This window comes from Callorhinus ursinus, unplaced genomic scaffold, assembly GCF_003265705.2.
Source record: "Callorhinus ursinus isolate GAN/ISIS: 27379988/994484 unplaced genomic scaffold, GSC_fseal_2.0 scaffold47, whole genome shotgun sequence".
In the NCBI taxonomy this organism is placed as follows: domain Eukaryota; kingdom Metazoa; phylum Chordata; class Mammalia; order Carnivora; family Otariidae; genus Callorhinus; species Callorhinus ursinus.
In genome coordinates, this window is record NW_027397109.1 from 6065046 (window position 1) to 6086897 (window position 21852).

Here is a 21852-nt window from a genome sequence, read left to right on the forward strand (position 1 = left end):
GGTGGGGGCTGCTGGGGGTAAGGAGGAGAGAAGGAAGCAACCAACCAACCAAGTCGCCCCCACCCCCCACCCCCACCCACCCCGGACCTGGTTTACGGCTCCGGGCTCAGGCTCCGATGCGGCCGCTGATTGGCTGCTGAAGGCTTGGTCCCATCCCAGTGACCCCAAAGTGCTGGAGGGAGGGGGCGGGGGTGGCCCAGTGCAAAGTGCATCCCGAAAACCCCCTGCCTGGAGCCCCCGCGGCTGGCACTTCGGACCCTGTATGACCCGGGACCTCGCTGCCCCGAGACCTGCTGTGTGCCCCCGTAGCCGGGAGCCTCCGGCCCGGAGCGCGGCAGCCCCTGCTCCGAGCCCTCAGACCAGGGCTGCCCCCCCACTCGAGCCGGGACTTCCTCCCTGCACCCCTGCCCCGAGGCTGCCCGGCGGTCAGGACCGTCGCCCCAGTTCTGCTCGACTGTCCGGATGCTCGCTGGGCTGGGGCCGTGAGGCACCGAGAAGGCTCAGGAACACCCGTGTCCGGCCCTGCCTGGAGTGTTTGTTCAATGGAGAAGTTGGTGAGTGTGGAGAAGGCTGAAAGGAGGAAGAGAAGCAGCAGCTGAGGAGACAGGTAAAGTCAGTTACCTCCCCCGAGGGGAAGGGGGCTGGCTGGGAGAGAGAATCACTGCTTCTTCCTGTCTGCCCTTACCACTCTTCCTTTGCTACCCCTTCCTCAGAGCCCCCTCCTCCTAGCCCCTGGGTCACTGCACCACTCACTGGTTTCTGCTTTCCAGGTTTGAGCTGGCTAGAGGAGACGAGAGAGCAGGGAGGGGTCAAGCCACCCACCAGAGAAGCAGCAGAGAGCCTCTGACCAGCATCCTCTATAAAGGTAATGAGCCAGACCTCCCCTCCCCCATTGTTTATTCCTGGCCCCTATCTCATTAAGCATTACTTTATTTTCAGCGTAGTTACCTGGAAATGTAACTCTTTCCTGGTACCCAGTTTCCCAGCAAAACCAAACACTGCCTGTGCCTGATCCTTAAGATATTAATTAATAACTTCTTTATCTCAGAAATGTATTTTCCCCTTTCTCTCTACGTTGTGGTTCCGTTTTCTGCATTATCTTTCCGTACACTGTACCATTTACCCTGCTCTGAGACTTTGAGACCTTTTAGTAGCTCCCCCCCTTTACTCTCATAGGAATTCCTCAATTCCTTGTTAATTGCTTGTTAATTCTGAATGACTCTGTTTTTTAATTAAACCACAATTTTCTGTTTTCCCCTTATGTCTTCCTATCACCTTTCCTCTATCTCTATCAGAAAATCTTTTGAGTTAACTGACGAGGGTTTGGTAGAGGAAGGTACAGTAATAGCTGAAATTTGTGAGTTTTGGAGAATAATGTGACTTCGTTCTAGTGAAAAGTGAATCTGTGTAGCTGGATAGTGTGGATAGTTTGAAAGCAGTATTTGCCCCTGACGCACGTGAATATAATTAACTCATGTGGCTCTTATGTGTTATTGTGTGACAGATGTGGCTGGATTTTGAAACTGTTATAAAGATAAGTTATATTTGTTACACCTTTGATTTTCTAGAAGAACTTATAAAACTTTATACAATATTACATTAATCATTTGGCACTAAGAGTTTGCAAACACAGGAATGTTTTGGTGTGTTTAGAATCTAGGGTTTTATTTTTGCACTCTTCATAGATAAGACTTTTCATTTCAAAACCCTTACAGATAATTTGTTAGATTGAAATTTAAGTATTTCCTTCATATCACATTTCTGCCGCTGTATTTTGTTGCCGCCTCTGAAAATGCACTAAAGGTAAGTTTAGAACACTCATGTAGTTCCTAAAGAGGGAATATGATCACGGAAATTATATAAGAGTTAATTCAGAAGTTAGTCAAGTGAATGACTTCTCTGCTATCCAGTAATAGGGGTATAAAGTGACTGGGTAATCTCAGAGTTATTTTAATATCTCAGATTGTTTAGGGAATTTCAGGTACAAAGAAGTACTTAAAATAGCAGAATTTGTTAGGAAATTTTTGATTTACTCTGTTCCACTGGACTTTCTGCCTTCTACAAAAATAAATTAATGCCTTTCCTGATTCTTTTAATTGCGAAGACATTGCTAAAGATACTTTTAAGTGCTTTGAGGGTTTGCGTTTTCTTGAGACCTGGAACTGGACACCAAAGGGAGAGTGTATGCTACTGAATGAGACTGAAAATCAGTATCTAGCAGTGACTGTTCCCATGGTGAATATTTAGGGCAGCCTTTATATAGGGTCCACTTCATTTCAGTAAAAGCTAGGCAGAAGTCTATCAAGTTAAAGGCAGTTTTCTTTATTTAAATATGCAAATCACCAGAGAGATGCCTAATGATGACTTTCGGAATTTTTTTTTAAATGCTAACATATTTGAAGTACGTTTTTAAGGTAAAAATGAATTATGTGTTTTCTATTCAGGCCTTCTCACTTAAATATTTTTTCTACTTTAGATATAATTCTAGCGTGTTTTCATTTGCAAGGGGTGTTATCACCTGAGATGGTAAGAGAGCAGGTCTCTGGCAAGTCAAGCGTGGAAGATACAGGAAGGACCCTGCTTTCTCCTGGTTGCCAGCCAGATCATTCTCATTGCTTAAATAATATTTCATTGATCCCCTCTCTGCTTTTAACAGTTCTTCTAGGATTAGGGAATATATATATGTATATACTTGTTGGCATCGGTTCCAGATATTAGCGTGACTGAGAGTGTTTGGTCTAGGTTATGCTGAACATTTAAAATGTTTAATTTGGGTAATTATTTACTAACATGGACAGTTAGATAGTTTATATTTTTCAACCCGGTAGTTAACTTTGTGTTAATTCTCTTGCCAGGTACATGGGTTTTTACAGAAAAAAAAAAAAAAAAAGGTAAAGATCCTGATTTATTTGATAACCAAACATAGATTTGTAGTCACATAGGGAGAATAACTGATTTTAACTGAAGATCTTCAGTGATCCCTTTTGAGGATGCTGTGGCTTCATACTTTTGTTTTTATACCTGAAGTGATACCATTCACAGTTGCTTAATATTATGCTATATATAATATCTATTTTTTTCACATTTAACTTTGGTAACATAGAAATTCATATGATTTGTAAAAAGTCTAAAGTCAGATAAAGTTTATATAAGCATACCTAATATCTGACTTAACAGCCTTTCATTTCATTCCCAACTGAAGACGCTCCCTAAGTGGAGAAAGATTGTCTCCTTTCTTGCAGACTTACTCAGTACTGACTTGAGGCTGCTAAGGTGATCATGCCAGACATGAGTTACTAAGATAACATTGACAAGACCTCCTTCTTTACAGTACTTGTGACTTAAGCCTTGAGTTGAGCCTGGATTAAGTGAGTTATACAATGTCCTCTCTTGCCTCCTCCACAGTCCATGAAAATGGTTGGTTTTTCTGCTAGAAAGGATGAGAATTGTAGATAAGTCGTGCATGATAATACATCCTTGTGTTACACGGAGACCCAGCAATTTGGAGGAAATATGAATGCCCTTACTTGTTCTAGAACATAAACACCATGCTAACTATGTGGAGTGATACTAAAAAACACTTCTACTTTACTTTCCAGGCTCTTGATCATACAAATAGTGCTGGTCAGTGTAGACCTCAGCCGTGTGGCACTCTTTGGGCCTTGTGTTCCTGCAGCCATCTAGGACCCTTGAGCCAGTGGTATTTTTTTTTTTTTTCCTCAGAGCCACTATCCTTGGAGTTGCTGATTTAATTTTCATACCAGCCTGTATCTCTGTTTGCTCTACAAAGAAAGGCTTATTTCCTTTTTTGAGTAGCAAGCTGTTATCTTGTTTCTAGTTTGTGTGAAATCTGAAAGCACGGTTCTAATTTGTATCACTTAATCCAAAAATGTGTGGACTTTTAGTGAAAATAATATGCAGAAAGCCATTAGTGACTAATCATTTATTCCAAAGGAAACTGGGGACATGTGGCAGATCTGGTGAAAGTTTTATACAATTTTAGACAGGTCTTAAATATATTTTGTTTTATAGTTATTTTACGCTTCACTCTGTTCTATGAATATAGACTTCTTTTAATTATGTGAAGCAAGAAATTTGGTTTCAACTTAATGCAGTTCACTTGGCATCTTTATGGAATTCAGTGGTAACATTTTAATTCCTAAATTTATAGTTTCTAGTATGATCAACAGTGTAAAAGCTCAGAGTCCTGGATGGTTTTCTTTTGACACCATGTAGAATAGAAAAAGATGGATTCGTAAAATTTAAACACACTATTCAACACACTGTCCCATTATCAACACACATTCCCCAAACAATCCCAACACACATTCCCCAAAATGATATACATTGGGGAAGTGCCTCATTTTGATATGTAATTCTGAAGTCTTCCTTGTTTGTATGTTTTTTTCTCTTTTCTAACTGAAACCTGAAATGGAATTTCTAAGATTGCACCCTCCGAGTTTTAGTCATTATGAGTCATTAATTTTAAAACAACTCACATTTACATGTGTTTCTTTAGAAAATTGCCTCTGTGGCCATATTCTTTTATTTTATAGGTGACTTCCAGGAGCTCAGATTTTCGAACTTCCCCTTGAGGGGAAATAGACTTTTTTCCAATCTCATCTCTGGACTTCCTCTGTGATTCTCTTTTTTTTTTTTAAGGATTTTATTTATTTGACAGAAAGACAGGAAGAGAGGGAACACAAGCAGGGGGAGTGGGAGAGGGAGAAGCAGGCTTCCCACTGAGCAGGGAGTCCCATGCAGGGCTCGATCCCAGGGGGATCATGACCTGAGCCTAAGGCAGATGCTTAACAACTGAGCCACCCAGGTGCCCTCCTCTGTGATTTTTAATAGACACCTTTAGCACTGGATGGTGTATTTCCTTTTTCAGTTCAGTATTTTTAAAAAAATTTATTCACGTGTGGATAGCTAAATTCTGTTAAGTGCAAACTTGCATAACACCAAGATAAAATTTATTACTTGTCTCGTGCCTTGGACTATTATAATGGATAGTTTGGTAATAAGTCATTGCCCTTCATAACTTAAGGGATACAGCTGACAGGAATTATGTTTGCGTGGTACGTGTGTCTGTTTTTTCTGGGGAGGATTGAGGCATGTGAAGTGTGCTTTTTTGGTTTAAACCTATGGTTATTATTTATAGCGCTTAGTATTGTCAGAGAAGAGAAAAATGATCCTAATATTTCTAGGTGTATTTGATTTAAGTATGCAGAACTTTTTTTTTTAAGATTTTATTTGAGAGAAAGCAAGAGCGGAAGAGAGAGAACACAGGCGGAAAGAGGGGCAGAGGCAGAGGGAGAGGGAGATGCAGACTCCCTGCGGAGCAGGGAGCCTGACATGGGGCTCAATCCCGGGACCCCAGGATCATGACCTGAGCTGAAGGCAGACGCTTAACCGACTGAGCCACCCAGGCGCCCCGAGAACTTTCTATTAAAATTCTACCAAGAGGTAACACCAGTGGCCAAGGCTCAGCAGTGTGCCAAACACATGTCAGGCACTCAGTGGACTTTCATTTGTCTGACTGAAGGAGTCCATACAGCATTATCACAAGTTACTGTGGTGTGTGCACCTTTCTTGTTGAGAGAAATAGTCACTTCATCTTTTAACACAGGTTTTTCTTGATATTATTAATAAATTAATACCATTTCATAAATTCTCCTCCACCCCCACCTTGCATGTCCTCCTCCACACATACCCCCTCTGCCTCCATGGAAGTGACCGTGGGTAGATGGAAGACAGTAAGAACAAGGATTCTCGAAGGCCTGAAGCCATGCAGGGCCATCTCCACTTCTCTTGGGAGGCAGGGGTTACCAAGGACACCCTTGGAAATAAGGCATCCAGTGGTGTTGGTTTTTGAAATGTAGATGCAGCTCATGTAGAACATAATCACGAGTTCTTTTGTGGAAAATGCTGGAGGCTCATCATTGGAGACCTCAGTTTGCCTTTTTTAAACATTTTTTATCTTAGTATAGTTTTGGGTTTATAGAAAAATGTGCACAGATAGTACAAAATGTCCACATAGTCCACACCCAGTTTCTGGTAATATCTTCTATTAATAGATGCATTTGTCACAGTTAATGAACCAACAGCGAGCATTATAATTAATTAAAATCCAAATCATATTCAGATTTCCTTAGCTTTTACCTAATACCTTTTTTCTCTTCCAGGATCTCATCTAGGACACCACATTACATTTAGTCATCATCTTGTCTCCTTAAGCTCTTTTTGGCCGTGACAGTTTCTCAGACTTCCTTGTTTTTGATGGCCTTGACATTTTGAGGAGTACTGGTCAGGTATTTTGTAGAATGCCCCTCATTTGGAGTTTGGTATTTTCTCTCATGATTAGACTGAGGTTATGGGCTTTGGAGACAAAGATCACCAGGGTAGATTGCCATTCTCATCATATCATACGAATAACATGACTTGGCACTGCTGCTGTTAACTGTGATCACTGGGCTGAGACAGTATTTTCCAGGTTTCTCACCATAAAGTTGCTCTTTCCCTCCCTCTCCGTGCTGTCCTCATTGGAAGGAAGTCGCTATGCATGGCCCATACTAAAGGAGAGGTGAGTTATGCTCTACCTCCTTGAGGAGGGAGAATTACACAACTCTTTGGAATTATGCACAGGAGATTTTGTTTCTCCTCCCCTCCTTTATTCATTTATTCAACCAGTGATAGCAACATGGGCATATAGATACTCTATACTTTGGGTTAGAATCCAGTAGTACTTGAATTATCTTGTTCAAATTTTTCCATCTTGGCTACTGAGAGCTCTAGTTATTGGCTCCTGTGTTCTTCTGACATACCCCCATCAGTGCATTTTTCTTTGAGCACTTCCTTTTTGGCACAGTGAGATGCTCCAGGTTCATCTTGTATATTTCTTTCCTTGCCCCGCTCTCAGAATTGGGCATTTTTGTAAGGATAGTTCTGCATTTTTTGTAGCTTGCTTTGTAGGAGTTGTTCTGATCATGTCTCATTCATTTTTTTTAGAAATGATAGGCAGTTTTATTTTTTTTAATTTTTTAAAATTTTTTTATTGTTATGTTGATCACCATATATTACATCATTAGTTTTTGATGTAGCATTCCATGATTCATTGTTTGTGCATAACACCCGGTGCTCCACGCAGAACGTGCCCTCTTTAATACCCATCACCAGGCTGACCCATCCCCCACCCCCCTCCCCTCTAGAACCCTCAGTTTGTTTTTCAGAGTCAATGATAGGCAGTTTTAAGTCAGATATTATTTCCAGGTGCATCTTGGCCAACTCCTTGGCCTTCCTTGAAGAAGTTTGACAAGGGAAGAAAAGGTATGGAAAAAGGAAAGGGTCCAAGTGGACTCTCCTGATTTGGATGGGTTGGAAATTCTGGTGTGCACCCAGAAGCACCTGTGACTGCCACTCTTCCCGAAAGCACGTCAGGTTGCCAGGTGGCCCGACCTTTCCTGTTTAAGTGACACAGGGCTTAGCACACCCACCCCATGGGGAAGGGGTGGCAGTTTTCCCAGTGAGTAATTCCTAGAGTGATCCTAGTGTAGTGTGTGGAAGTCACTTAGCATGTGCTTTTAACATTAGTGGAATTCACAGATCTAGGATTTAATTTACATAGAGGAAGATCCTTTTTCTTAAAGTTGTAGAGAGAATTTTTTCAAAATTCATTTGGGGAAGCTGGCAAGAAATGTTGTTTTCATCTTTTACCTAGTTTGATGTATGCATAAAGGAATAACAATTTCAAAATGGTTAACATAATGCTTTTTGGGCATAGGAAGTACTAGCATTTAAAGACATAATCTCCTTTTAGTTGTCAGAGATTCCATTTTGGCCCTGGCCACCTACTGTATTGAATGAACACATGCTTTCATTTTTGTCCTGTTTAGAAAGAGCAAGTGCCTACGGTGTCAGTTAAAAAGTAATTCAGGTGAAGCAAGTCTGCTCTATTGTGAATAGACCAAAAAATGAAAGGAACCTGTGTTTGTATCAGATTCCAAATGTGTGATTTTTTTTTTATTATCTTTATTCTTTTTCAAAAAACTGTCCTTTTAGGGGAAAAAAAAATTTCTGAAAATAAACTGTATTCTATACCAGTGTGGATATTAGCGTAGGTACCATGATGATTTTCTCTAAGAATTGATCTGAGTTCTTTCTCTGCTCTGTAAGTTTATCATAAAGTGCTAAAATTTAAGCTCGTCAAAAGGTAGACTGTGCGGCAGCTCTGATTCTTTATTATTGTTAGGAATCTTCCCATAATTGGTATTTGTTTTTAGGTTAAAGCTCATTCACGCTGCAGTCTGGACACACTCTGAGCCTCCTCCTCACAATGCTGTATGTGCACAATGGTTATTAGGCAATCCACGTATCAGGAAAAGGGACATTCTTCCATAAGGTAAGTGACTGAGGGTCTTTGGTCGTCTGTGCAGTTCTCTTCCTTCAAATCAGCTAATGTATACTAAACACAATTCTTGCTAAGAGAAAATCCAGGTTGGCTTTGATATTGATTGGATCCTGCATAGTAGACCTCATTTAAGTGCCAAGATAATTGTCCCATTTAAAAAAAAAAAAATCTGAAGCTGATTGTTTTAAGCACATAGCAATAATTATTAATTTCTTCTAATGGTCAACCTCTTCTCTTATAACTCTAAAAATAAGCAAAAACCTATTCCAAAAGGATTCTCAGTTTTAAAATTTCTAAGATCAGAGACTTAATTTTATAGTGTTGATTGAAAAAGTAGTCAAGTGAAGAGATAAGGGAGAAATCATGTTTATTAAGAAAACAAATCGTCAGGAAACTTCTCAATTTAAATTATGTTACTTAATGGTAATATGTAAGAGTTTAACCATTTTCAATGTACAAAACAACATAAGATATTTGATTTTACTCCTAAGTTAGGACGATTTGACCTAGGTCAGGCTTAAGTTGACCTTTGTACAATCTATAACGAGAAGTTTTACAAGATAAATTATTATTGGTAACAAGATTATCCCAAGATGTCTAACCTACATAGGAGACCAAAATGTCTTTAAAGGACTTTATCACATAATTTTTTATTTTTAGAAATGGAAGCCTACTAATTAGGAGATGAGTCTAATCTATTCCTTAAAATTAGCCCAGATGGAATGGCTTCTTAGAAGCATGTTAGTTTAAGCTTCTGTAAGCTTCTGTAAAGCTTAAAAATGCATTGCAAAAGTTTTTGCATACACATGTGTAAGATGCCACTTTTCACCAATTCAATTTGGACTTTTCTTCTTCACAGGAAGGAGATCTCATTTTATATTGAGTCTGAGTGCACACCTCTTTTGTGACCTTTTAGAGAGTGTAGAAATTCCATATACTCCTTTTGCTTTAAAATGATTTTTTTCAGGGGCGCCTGGGTGGCTCAGTTGGTTAAGCGACTGCCTTCGGCTCAGGTCATGATCCTGGAGTCCCGGGATCGAGTCCCACATCGGGCTCCCTGCTCGGCAGGGAGTCTGCTTCTCCCTCTGACCCTCTTCCCTCTCGTACTCTCTATCTCTCATTCTCTCTCTTTCAAATAAATAAATAAAATCTTAAAAAAAAAATTTAAAATGATTTTTTTCATGTGGTGAATCAACAGTTTGTTTCAGTTCTTAACAGTGTTTAAATATTTTGTGTGATCTTGGTACTCTATGCTTATAGAGTCAAACTTCTGGAAAATTGAAATTAGAAAAGTGGAAAAGATGTGGCAGAAAAAGAGGGGTGGTTAATAACAAAGTAGGGAGGACAGAAAGAGAAAAAGAAATAAACAAAAGGAAAATACATGTTGTCTTTGCATTTTACTTTAATTGACCCCACCCACTTCCCCTTGCCCTCCCTCCCCAAACCTTTCATCCTTTGGGGCTAAAAATAAAATACTGTTGAAATACTTTTAGGGGACTCACCTAAAGTTTTTTACTTTTTTTTCTTTAACTGCTTCTCATAGTTAAAGGTCTGTAGTCTTCATAGTCTATGAATTGTCCGCTTGATAGTCCATATTCACTCACTAGTCTGTGAGAGAATCCTTGAAATGGTTTATAACTGTGTGCATTAGGGAACTCAAACTCATCCAATTCTTCCTCTGCTGTCTCCCATTTTCTAGCTGCCCATCATCATCTTCCATTATACCTGAAATAATGCTGCTATGTTCATGGGATCTTTGCTTTGAGTTTTCGAAAGACTACAAAAGAACTGATCTGTTTCAGCAATTTAGAGCTTTATGCCTGGCTTTTTGTTTGAAATCTTTTATAATCTTAGGGAAATTTGGTCATAACAGGTGCATGTTAATTAGTTGTAGTAGGGTGAACTGTCATTACTAAGATTTACATGATTTAATGATAGAAAATTCTGTACTATTTAACAGACACACCATGAGGTGCCACGTATTCTAAATTTCATGTATTCTGCTTCCCCTCAAAGGCTGTTCCCTGTGACCTAATGAATCCTTTGTAAAAAGTGGACTCAGCTAGGATGTTACACCACCATTGTCGAAGGAACCCTGAACTCCAGGAAGAATTGCAGATTCAGGCTGCAGTGGCCGCTGGGGATGTTCACACAGTACGGAAGATGCTAGAACAAGGCTATTCTCCCAATGGCCGGGATGCTAATGGCTGGACCCTGCTTCATTTCTCTGCAGCAAGAGGGAAGGAAAGATGTGTTCGGGTATTTCTAGAACATGGAGGTGAGTTTACCAGAAGCAAACCTTTTTTTGCCAAGGGGAAACTTAAATTCTATTTAGTTTAAAATGTATGTGCCCATGTATATGAAACATTTAATGCTTCTCGTTGGTTAACACCCAACTTCTTATTCTCTCTTTTGTGAAGATTTGTTGGAATTATGCTGAGTCTTGTTCAAAATCAGATTGTTTAAAAGAGCAGTCTGGTGAATGTGCTTTTTTCAAACCCCTGTCACTGTAGTTTAAATGCAGCCAGGTTTTCCCAGCAACCCTTCATGTTGTCCAGTTGCTTTTGTTTCAGAAGCAGAAGTGGTTTTGGGACCCACAATTAGAGAGTTACACAAGTTTCCCCTTTGGTAATTGCTCGTGCAAACAGAGACCTAGCACAGGTCCCTTTAAATATCATGGCCTTAATAGTAGCCTATCTTTTGAATTTACCTCTTTTAAAAAAAACTTTTGGATGGTTTCTTTTACTGCTGTTTTAGAGCTCTTGCCTTTTCCAGAATTGTACATAGTTTCTGAAGACAGGTTACCTGAGGTCTCATTTTGTATAAATACACGCAATTGGAAATGACCTTTGACATTTTATGCTTTTGCTTCGAAAAACTGCCCATTCCCATAGTTAGTTTCCATAATTAACAATAACTAATAATTGCCCTAAACTAGTTTACTTTTTTCCCAGTTGAATTTCTACTTACTTTCTTTTCCAGAAATGGGCTATATGTATTTTATCATTTGTACCCATTTGATCTTTGTAATGATGGCGTAAGCAGCATAGTTGAGACTCAAGTTCTACATGTGCCCTTCTGGGGCCTGAATTGCTCTTTGACAATCCGTTAGTTTCATTTTTAAGGTGTACTGTGTTACAAGACTAGTCAAACTTGTAAACCGCCTTGAAGTACAGAAAACTCTAGAAGCCCCAGGGCCCTGGTGAGGGCTGTGTGAATCACACGAAGCTAGGAATATGAAGGCTATGAGCAGAAACTAATTGCAGGGCACTGCTAAGCCTGAGACTGAGTCTTCACACATCTCAGGGGCCCTGTGATAGGAACTGGATCCCCGGAACAGTGGACTGTGGACAGGGCCTAGCCATTCGCTGTCCCATGCTTCCTTTGTAGCCGCCCTTCAGCCCTCCTGTTCCTCTTGCTCCTACCTCATTTCACCTTAAACCTTGGAAAGCTCACTTCCAAAGTTAATGGAGGGAAAATGGAAGGGAAACAGGAGAAAGATTGGAAAAAACTGAAAGGTGGGGTATAGGATCAGAACACTTAAAATTCTGGCAGTGCTTACCAAGATCAGAGTTTGCAGTGTTAATCCAACCTAGTCCTGTTACTTTCTGCTGCCACCAGCCTTGCTTTTAAAAATTAACTAAAAAAAAAAAAAAGTGCAATTATTCAGGTAATATTGTCTCCTTAAATAAAACAGTTTTCAGATAAATTACAAATAAAGCTAAAGGCCCCTTTGCCCAACTCCCAGTCCTTTCTGCCTGTCCCCTAGGTAGGAGTTTGGGATCATTTTCTGACACTATTACTTGTACTCATAGAAAATATGTCATGTTGTGTGTGGTTTTAGAACATAAATGATATCATGGTCATATTTTCCTACAGTTGTTTTTCACCCAACTATAGAACTTAAGTTTTTTTGTTTTTGTTTTTGTCTTTGTTTTTTAATATCAGGGGTTGGCAAATTACTTCTGTAAAAGGCCAGATAGTAAATACTTTAGACTTTGCAAACCCTACTGTCTCTGTCATAATTACTCAACTCTGCCTTTGTAGTATGAAAGCAGCCATAGACAATTTGGAAACAAAGGAGTGTGTCTGTGTGCCGATAAAACTTTATGAAAACCAGTGGGCGGCCAAATTTGGCCTGTGGGCCTTAGTTTACTGAACCCTGTTTCCTCACTCACCCTCCCCTCTGTGTGGCTGTGGGGATGTGCACGGGTGTGTGTGTGTGTGTGTGTGTGTGTGTGTGTGTGCGCGCAGATATTTTTTAATAGCTTTTATTGAGGTAGAATTCCTGTGCCTTACAGTTCACCCATTTAAAATGTGCATACAGTTCAGTGGCTTTTAGTATATTTATAGAGTTGGCCATCCATCACCACAAGTTATTTTAGAACATTTTCATTACCCCAAAAAAACCCTGTGCCTGTTTTATATTAATACATGTAGATTTACTCTGTTTTTTTTTAGCTGCTAAATATAATATTTATTAGTATGGGCATACTATTATTTGTTTAAATCATTCTTTTTTTTTTGAGAATGGCAGGAGATTTTATTTGTTGAGAACATAATATGTACATATATGTGGTTAAAAACCAAATGAAAGGTATTCTGGACTGTTCAACGAGGGGAAAATGCCTTTAGTGCCCGTCCCTTTCCCAGAGGCAGTCCCTCTTCCTGGTTTCTTTTGTGTCACTGCAGAGATAATCTGTGTACATAGGTGTACATAATTTTCCATCCTCCACCTTCTAGCCTGCTCCTTTTTTGTTAATAGTTTCTTCTGCATCTTGATTTTTTCACAGAGCAGTTTAGCTGGGTGAGAGTTTCTTGTCACTGTATTGACACGTTCAGATTCCGTTGCATGGATGTAATTTCTTTAAACTTATCCTGCATTGTTGGACATTTTTATTTTTCATTTTCCTGCTCCTAGAAACTGTATTACAGAGAATGTCTTTGACTCATTTTTTTTTAACATATGTGAGAGTTTATCTCTTGTATAATTCCTGAAGCACAACTGCCAAATCAAAGGCATGTTAAATATATATATGTGTATTATATATATATATATATTTTTTTTTTTTTTGGTAGCTTTTTGACAGATTGCCCTCCAAAGAAGGTTAGAATGGCTCTGTCCTTACTGATCAGGTGGGATAGTGCCTATTCTCTTGCCTTTGTCAGGAATCTTTCACCAGATGGTTTGCTCTTCCTCTGTGTGATTTGCAGGCCTTCTCTCTCTCTTTTTTTCCCCAGGAATGACATTTGAGTAACAAAACATTGCACGATCGGGCTGCTTTGCTGGTCCTTTTCTTACTGATTTGTAGGAATTGTTCACATATTCTTCTTTGTTAGGTCTACGTTGCACCAGTTTTCTCTCAGTTTTTAGCTTTTTCACATTTCTGAGGTCATGTTTGTATGCTGTTGGGCAGAAGCCTGCATTTTAACGTAGGTGAATTTTATTTTTCTTTCGCCTTACAGCTTGTGCTTTTTGTTTTTTAAAAAGATTTTTATTTATTTGAGAGAGAGAGAGCATGAGGGGGGAGGGTCAGAGGGAGAAGCAGACTCCCCACTGAGCCGGGAGCCCGATGCAGGACTCGATTCCGGGACTCCAGGATCATGACCTGAGCCGAAGGCAGCCGCTTAACCAACTGAGCCACCCAGGCGCCCTAGTTTGTGCTTTTTTATATCTTGTACATCATACCCAAAGGTCATTATTTGCCTGTATTTTCTTCTAAAAAGTTTTGTGGCGTTTAGGTCCTTAATCTATCCAGAATTGGTTTTGGTGTATAGTAGGAGATGGTCAGGTACAATTTCATATTTTTTCCCCATAAAGGTAGCCTAAATCTTTCCTTCTGTCCCCATTGCTGTGTCATTCCAACTCAAATATAAGGTCTTCATGTGTGTGTGGTTACACTGAGTCTAACATCTGTTGGTGGAACCCTGAGTCCCTGTAATACTGTTGTAATTAATATCGTTCTATGATAAGTTTTGATTTCCTGGAGGACGGGGGTCAGGGGAGGACATCACATCTCCTCTTCTTGTTCTTTAAGGATGTCTTGGCCAGTGTTACCCCTTTACATTTTCGTATAATATTTTAAAACAACAGAATTAAGTATTTTGGAGAAGCCGCTCATTGGTTCTTGAATGGCACCACCTTTTACTCAGTCCTGTTACCATAGCAGAATTAGGAGGTTGGGGTGTATTTTTTTCCTAGCAGGTTATGTATCACCTTGGAAACATTAACAGGAGAAGGAACTTCCTCCTCCCTTGTCCCCTTGGTCACACGTAATGCTTCAGGGTGCTCTGTGTTTGGTCTAGGCCTGCCTTCTGACTTTGAGCCCAGTGTGTCCAACTGCTGGTTAAGACTCTGTACCTTCATGGCTCACACCACAGCCTGTTAGATCAGCAATTTAGAAATCACCCTTGACTTTCTTCCCCCTAAATAGTTGCCCGATTTTCTCCTGTCTTTTCCTCAGAGGCACTGTCCTACCTCTAGGGAGGGGAACCTTGTCCCTCACGAGGACCATGATGCTCTTCTCCATCTCTGCTTCCAGTCTTGACCCCCTCCCAGCCAGTCTCCGAACAGAGTAATCAGTGATAAAAAATGAAAATTCAGTTATTTCCTTTTTAAAATCCATCCTTGAAAGTTTTCCACTTCTCTTAGGGTAATAGTCAAAGCCCTTCCTGTGACTTCCTTGGCCTGGCAATGTCTGGCCCCCCCGCAGTATCTTTCCAGCTTCATCTTTGAGCCGCAACCTCTCTGTGTTCATTCACGTTCACTGAGTTCAGAGGCTTTTGTGCAGGACCTGCTGAGTCCCCCAGTTCACCCCACTGCTGCCACCCTCCCCTCATTCACCCCCACTGCTCTGTCACACCCCTTTCTCAGGGAAATCTTTTGCCATCCAGACTTGCCATCCAGATATTATTCTCTGTACCTTTTTATTGCAGCTCCTATCACAAGCCTAATGATTTATTCTTGTAGTATTCTGTTTAACTCCTGTTCGTCTAGAGCTTCCTGAGGGCAGAACCCATACCTGGTTTGTTCTCAGTGAGAGAGCGAGGAGACAGATGTCAGCTATCTAAAAGAATTGCTTCTCTGCCTTAAGGAGACAAGACTAATAATTCTTTCTTGAAAAATAGTGATTGAACATGGGCCAGCCTCATGGTGGAATCAGGAGAGTGCTTGACTTCATCACAACTGCTCTTTTCCTGAAACCACAGTTTCCTTAAGAGCTTGAAAATTTCCAGTCAGATTGGCCCCCTCCTCCTAATAAGCTTCTTTTGTGATGGCTATTAAGGTGAAATGAAGTCAGATTCAAAAGGATAAGTGAGCAAAATAACCCACAGGAAACAAAGGTTCACTTCCTCCCCTTACTGCTCCCCCCCATTCCATGAGAGTGGAGAGAAGACTCATATAAATTGCTGAAGTGGCCAGTTGGTCCTCTATAAATCACTTACTCATATACTGATTCAGCAAATATTTATTGAGCACCTACCATATGCCAGGCTCTGGGCCAGGCACTGAGATACAGAATGAGCAAACATTGTGCTAGCCGTCTGGCACTTCATAGACTAGTGGGTGGATAGATTTATAGCCGGCATTTACTGAGCACTTAGTACTAGCCTAATTCTTCACAGCCATTCTATGAGGGTCAGCAGTAGTTTTTCCATTGAGAAAACTGAGCCAAGGGATGGGAAGTAATTTGCCCAAGGCCATTCACCCCATAAACACTGGAGCTAGGGTTCAGACCCATGGTCTTAACCGTGACTGTGTATGGCCTATAAGGAGACAATGCAGTTCCAACAGAGCAGCCTAAATGCCACGTATAAAAGGGCCCCCACTGTTGCAGGGGTGGGGGCAGCAGTGAAGGAGGTTTCCTAGAGAAAGCATGGTTTGACTTGAGAGCTTGAAAGGCGAGGCAGGGATGGGGCACTGGAAGGATAGAGATGTGGGCTTATTGGAAACACATAGGACACTGAGTGTGAAGGGTAGAAGAAGAAAGGGAGCACATTTGGTTTTAGGAACTGAGAAAAGTTCAGTACGATTAGAGCATATCCAAAATTGAGTTTAGGGACCGTGGTGAGCCATTGACAGGAGCGGTGGAGACAGATTTGTGTTTTAGCAAGCTCACTGGTGGGATCTTAGGGAAAGAGCCTGAGACCTCAGGCAAGAGCAGGTGGGTGCCTGCTGCCTGATCAGGACTGTGGTCTCACTTCCCTACACCCCACCCGAAACACATATTTATTGAGCACCTGCTATGTGTCAGACACCGTTCTGAGGGCTGGAACACAGCGACACATAAAGTCTCTGCTGTCATGGCACTTAATTTCTAAGTGGAGGAAATTGACAGTGAAGTGTGCAGTGTCAGGTGGGGATGAGCACAGTGAGGAAGGATGGAGCAGGGAAGGGATCAAGAGGTACAGGATTTTGTTTTAAATGAAGTGTTTAGGGAAGGCTTCTGATGTGCCCTTGGAGTTGAGCCCTGAAAGAAAGGAAGACCCAACCAACCGTGAGACTATCTGGGAGAAGAATGTTAAAGGTAAAGGGAACAGGCAAGTGCTGCACACAGTCTGGGATGGGAACGTACTTTGCACTTCGAAGAAAAAGCTGGGAGGACGACAGCAAGAGCAGAGCAATGGGAGAGAGGGCCGACCGGGTCAGAGAGACCATCTGATCAGCTGACGGGGTCCATAGGTCCTTGAAGGTTCAAAAGACTTTGGACTTTGTTGCGACTGAGAATGGAAAACCATCGCAGGCTTCTCAACTGAAGAATGAGGAGACCCTACTGAAGGGCTCACTCTGGCTTGAGGGAGCTGGAGTGTAGAGGGGCAAAGGGTAAATGGGAACACGTGTCAGGAAGCTTTGGAATAGTTCAGGCGAGAGCTGTGAGCGGCTCAGTTTAGACAGTAGCAGTCCTGTGTTGAGAAGTGGTCAGGTTCTGGATAGGCTTTGAAAGGGGAGCCAACAGGCTTTGCGGATAGATCGATTGGACATGCGGTGGCAGGGAAAAGGGATCAAGATAACGGACATTTGGGGCCTAAGGGAGAAAAAGGTTGCCGTTGGTTGAAGGAGCAGGGGAAGGTTAACCAAATGCAATTAACAACAACAACAGTAACAACAACAAAGCGGGACAGAGATGTTTAGTAAGACCGCTCACCACTCTTAAATCTGCCCAGTAAAACCGCCAATGAGTGGTCACACGGCACTAACAAAACGCACAGATAACAGGCCGCGTGTGACGGTGCTGGGCACCCGCAGTGTGACCCCCGGGGAAGCCTGGTCAGGGAGCGGCTGGGCGAAGCCACACTGGTTGCCCCTGTGGGAGGGACCCAGTTTCAGTGAGAAAATGAGCGAGTTTGACTTGGTTAGCTGATATTGTCTATATTCCAAAATGGGGAAAACATTAAAAAGGGAGGCTCTCTTTCTGGTTTAAACTTGGGCCGTCCGTAGCGGCTATTTATGTTTCCATGAAATTTAAAACTTCAGTGCTGCAGTCAGAGTAGCCATGTTTCAGGGGCTCAGTACTTACATGTTAACCAGTAGCTACCATGGTAGACTGCACAGATGTGAAACATGAGCTTGTGCAGATGAATTACATTTTGCCGCTTTGCAGGCATGCCTTGGAGATGTAGCAGGCTCTGTTCCAGACTGCAGCAATAAAGTGAATAGCCCAGTAAAGCAAGTCAGTGAATTTTTGGTTTTCCCAGTGCGTCTAAGAATTATGTTTACACTATACTGTAGTCTGTTAAGGGTGCAATAGCATTATGTTTAAAAAGTAATACATACTTTTTAAAGATTTATTTATGGGCGCCTGGGTGGCTCAGTCGTTAAGCATCGGCTCAGGTCCTGGTCCCAGGGTCCTGGGATCGAGCCCCACATCAGGCTCCCTGCTCATTAGGAAGCCTGCTTCTCCGTCTCCCACTCCCCCTGCTTGTGTTCCTGCTCTTGCTCGCTCCCTCTCTCTGTCAAATAAATAAATAAAATCTTTAAAAAAAAAAAAAGATTTATTTATTTTAGAGAGAGAATGCAGGCCAGCAGGGGGTGGGGCAGAAGGAGAGGGAGAGAATCTCCAGTAGACTCCCTGCAGAGCACAGAGCCCAACACGGGCCTCGATCTCATGACCCTGAGATCATGACCTGAGCCAGAATCAAGAATCAGACACTTAACCAACTGAGCCGCCCAGGCGCACATATATGTATGTATATACATAAACATATATATTTATATATATCTTACTTAGAAAAGACTATTGCTAAATGCTAATACCATCATGGGAGCTTTCAACCAGTCGTAATCTTTCTGCTGGTGGAGGGTCTTGCCTCGGTGTTGATGGCTGCCCACTTACCAGGGTGGTGGTTGTGAAGGTTGGGGTGGCTGTGGCGATTTCTTAAAATAAGACAGCAGTGAAGTTTGCCACATCGATTGCCTCTTCCTTTCACGAACCATTTCTCTGTAGCATGTGATGCTGCTTGATAGCATTTTACCCACAGTAGAACTTTCGAAATTGGAGTCAGTCCTCTCACACCCTGCGGCTGCTTTATCAACTAAGTTTATGTCACATTCTGAATCCTTGGCTGTCATTTCGACGGTCTTCACAACATGTTCACCAGGAGTAGATCCCATCTCAAGAAACCACTTCCTTTGCTCGTCCCTAAGAAGCAGCTCTTCGTTCATTTACGTTTGGTCATGAGAGGGCAGCAGGTCGGTCCCATCTTCAGGCCCCACTTCTCATTCTAGTTCTGCTGTTTCCACCACATCTCTAGTTACGTACTCCACTGAGGTCCTGAACTCCTCGAAGTCATCCATGAGGGTTGGAATCAACTTGTTCCAAACTCCTGTTCTTGATACCTTGACCTCCTCCTGTGAGTCACAAATGTCCTTAGTGCCATATACAATGATGAATCCTTTCTGGAAGGTTTTCAGTTTACTTTGCCTGGATCCAGGAGAGGAATCACTGTGTATGGAAGCTGTAGCCTTACATAGATATTTCTTAAATAATAAGACTTAATTACTTCTTGATCCATCTGCTGCAGAATGGAGGAGGTTGTGTCAGCAGGCAGGAAGACAACTGTCCGTCTCTATCAGAGCTCCTGGGTGACCAGTTATATTGTCAACAAGCAGTAACATCTTGAAAGGAATCTTTTTTTTTTTTTTTCTGAGCAGTAAGTGTCAACAGAGGCTTAAAATAGTCTGTAAACCCTGTTGTAAACAGATGTGCTGTCATCCAGGCTTTGTTATTCTCTTTATAGAGCGTAGGCAGAGTAGAGTTAGCATGATTTTTAAAGGCCCTAAGATTTTTGAAACGGTGAATGAGCACTGGCTTCTACTTAGTCACCAGCTGCATTAGCCCCTAACAAGAGTTGGCCTGTCTTTTGAACCTTTGAAGCCAGGCATTGACTTCTCCTCTCTAGCTATGTTAAGTCCTAGATGGTATCTTCTTTCAGTAGAAGGCAGTTTTGTTGACACTGACAATCTACTGTTTAGTGTCTTCCCCTTCATTAACTCTCTGAGCTAGATCTTCTGGATAACTGTCTGCAGCTTCTCCATCAGCACCTGCTGCTTCGCCTTGCACTTTGAAGTTATGGAGACGGCCTCTTTCCTTAAACCTCACGAACCCACCTCTGCTGGCTTCGAACTTTCCTTCTGCACCTTCCCCATCTCCCTCAGCCTTCGCAGAATTGAAGAGTTAGGGCCTGGCTCTGGATTAGGCTTTGGCTTAAGGGGATGTTGTGGCTGGTGTGGTCTTCTATCCAGACCTCTGAAACGTTCTCCATATCAGCAATAAGGCTGTTTTACTTTCTGATCGTTCGTGCGTTCACTGGAGCAGTACTTTTAATTTCCTTCGAGAACTTTTCCTTTGCGTTCACATCTTGGCTGTTTGGCACCAGAGGCCTAGCTTTCCCCAGCCCATCTTGACTTTCAGCACGCCTTCCTCACTAAGCTTAATCATTTCTGGCTTTTGATTTAAAGTCAGATCCTTACCTTTAAACCTTAAATCTTTCACTTGAAGATTTAGAGGCCATTGTAAGGTTATTAATTGGCCTAACTTCAATATTGTTATGTCTCAAGGAATCAGGAAGCTTGAGGAGAGGGGGAGGGATGGGATAATGGCCAGTCATTATTGCTTAAGTTTCACTGCTTATGTGGGTACAGTTCATTGTGCCCCCAAACCATTACAATAGTAACATCAAAGATCACTGGTAACAGATCACGAGATTAAATAGAACAATATGAAAAGGTTTGAAATACTGTGAGAGTTACCCACATATGGTACAGAGGCATGAAGTGAGCAGATACTGTTGGTAAAATGGTGCCAATAGACTTGCTCGATGATGCAGGTTGCCACACACCTTCCATTTGTAAAAAGTGCAATAAAGCATAGCACAAACATGTGTTTGTGTCTGTGCTTTCAGACATCATGCTTTGAAGCGAACACTTAGGGTTTTATAATGCCCAGAAATATTAGAGTTTCTAAACACAAATGTGATGCGTATAATAGTACCTCAGTACAAATCCTGATAATCTTTCTGACCAGGTTAGTATGCTGTTAAAGTTATGCAGAGGAGTCTGTATTGTAATAGTGGGAATCATAAAAAACCCATTATTATTATCCTCTTCATTTTCCCATTTGGAATCACTCTAAAAATTCTAAGTTTGTTTTAAGAAAATAACATTAAGACATTTTAAGAAAATAACATTAAGAGACCTATCTTAGGTGTGTTTATTTATCTTCAGGTTCAGTGTTCATGTAACTGACGGGAAAGGCAGTCAGCTGAAGCTCTAGAAGTTGAATCCGTAGAGCAAATCCCCATAGGAACCTGAGAAGAGCATCTCAGGGTTCCTCTTGATACAGTAGGTAAAATCCTTGTGGAGAAACACATGAAAGTAAGTTAGGGAGATAAGGGATAAATCAAAGAAATCAGTAGCAGTGTGGTGAGAAATTATTTTTATCTTTTCAGAAATGAAAGATTTTGCAGATGATATCCCAAGTGGGATAAAACAGAAATGTTAATGGTAGGAATTTATGAAAACACTTGGAGAAAGCAGTTTAGAAGTATATATTAGATCCTTAGAATTGGGAGATCTTTTTTTCCAATAAATTGTCTTCTGATTAATTCCAAGAAATCTATCCTTAATGAAGGAATTTTTTTCTCTCTGAAAATTTCACCCCTCATTTCACATATTTTTAAAATTCTTATGCCCAAACATAGAGAAAAGATTACGTTATTAGACTATGATTAGAATTACTTGTAATTTTTTAAAAGGTGTAGAAGAAAAGCTGCAAGTCTATCATCAGTGTTGAGAGTAGTTATCAGGGAATGCTGTTTTTGTTTTTTTGGGGGTTTTTTTTTTTTTTTTTTGCACTGCTGCTTTACTAAATTTGCAGTTTTTCATTAATGAAAAAATTGTTTCTGGCGAAATCCTGTTTGGAGACATTATACCATCTGACCTTCCA

General features: G+C 41.2%; 1 protein-coding gene across 1 annotated transcript in view; it reads left to right on the forward strand.

The window, feature by feature from the left end:
• The first annotated feature begins 130 nt into the window (after positions 1–130).
• Positions 131–21852, forward strand: part of ASB7 (ankyrin repeat and SOCS box containing 7) — a 48350-nt gene continuing 26628 nt past the window's right edge. The window contains exons 1-4 of the mRNA XM_025893194.2: positions 131–607; positions 771–865; positions 8280–8398; positions 10424–10685. Of these exons, the coding sequence (XP_025748979.1) occupies positions 10475–10685 (211 nt within the window). The 5' untranslated portion in view covers positions 131–607; positions 771–865; positions 8280–8398; positions 10424–10474. The remainder of the gene's footprint in view (positions 608–770; positions 866–8279; positions 8399–10423; positions 10686–21852) is intronic.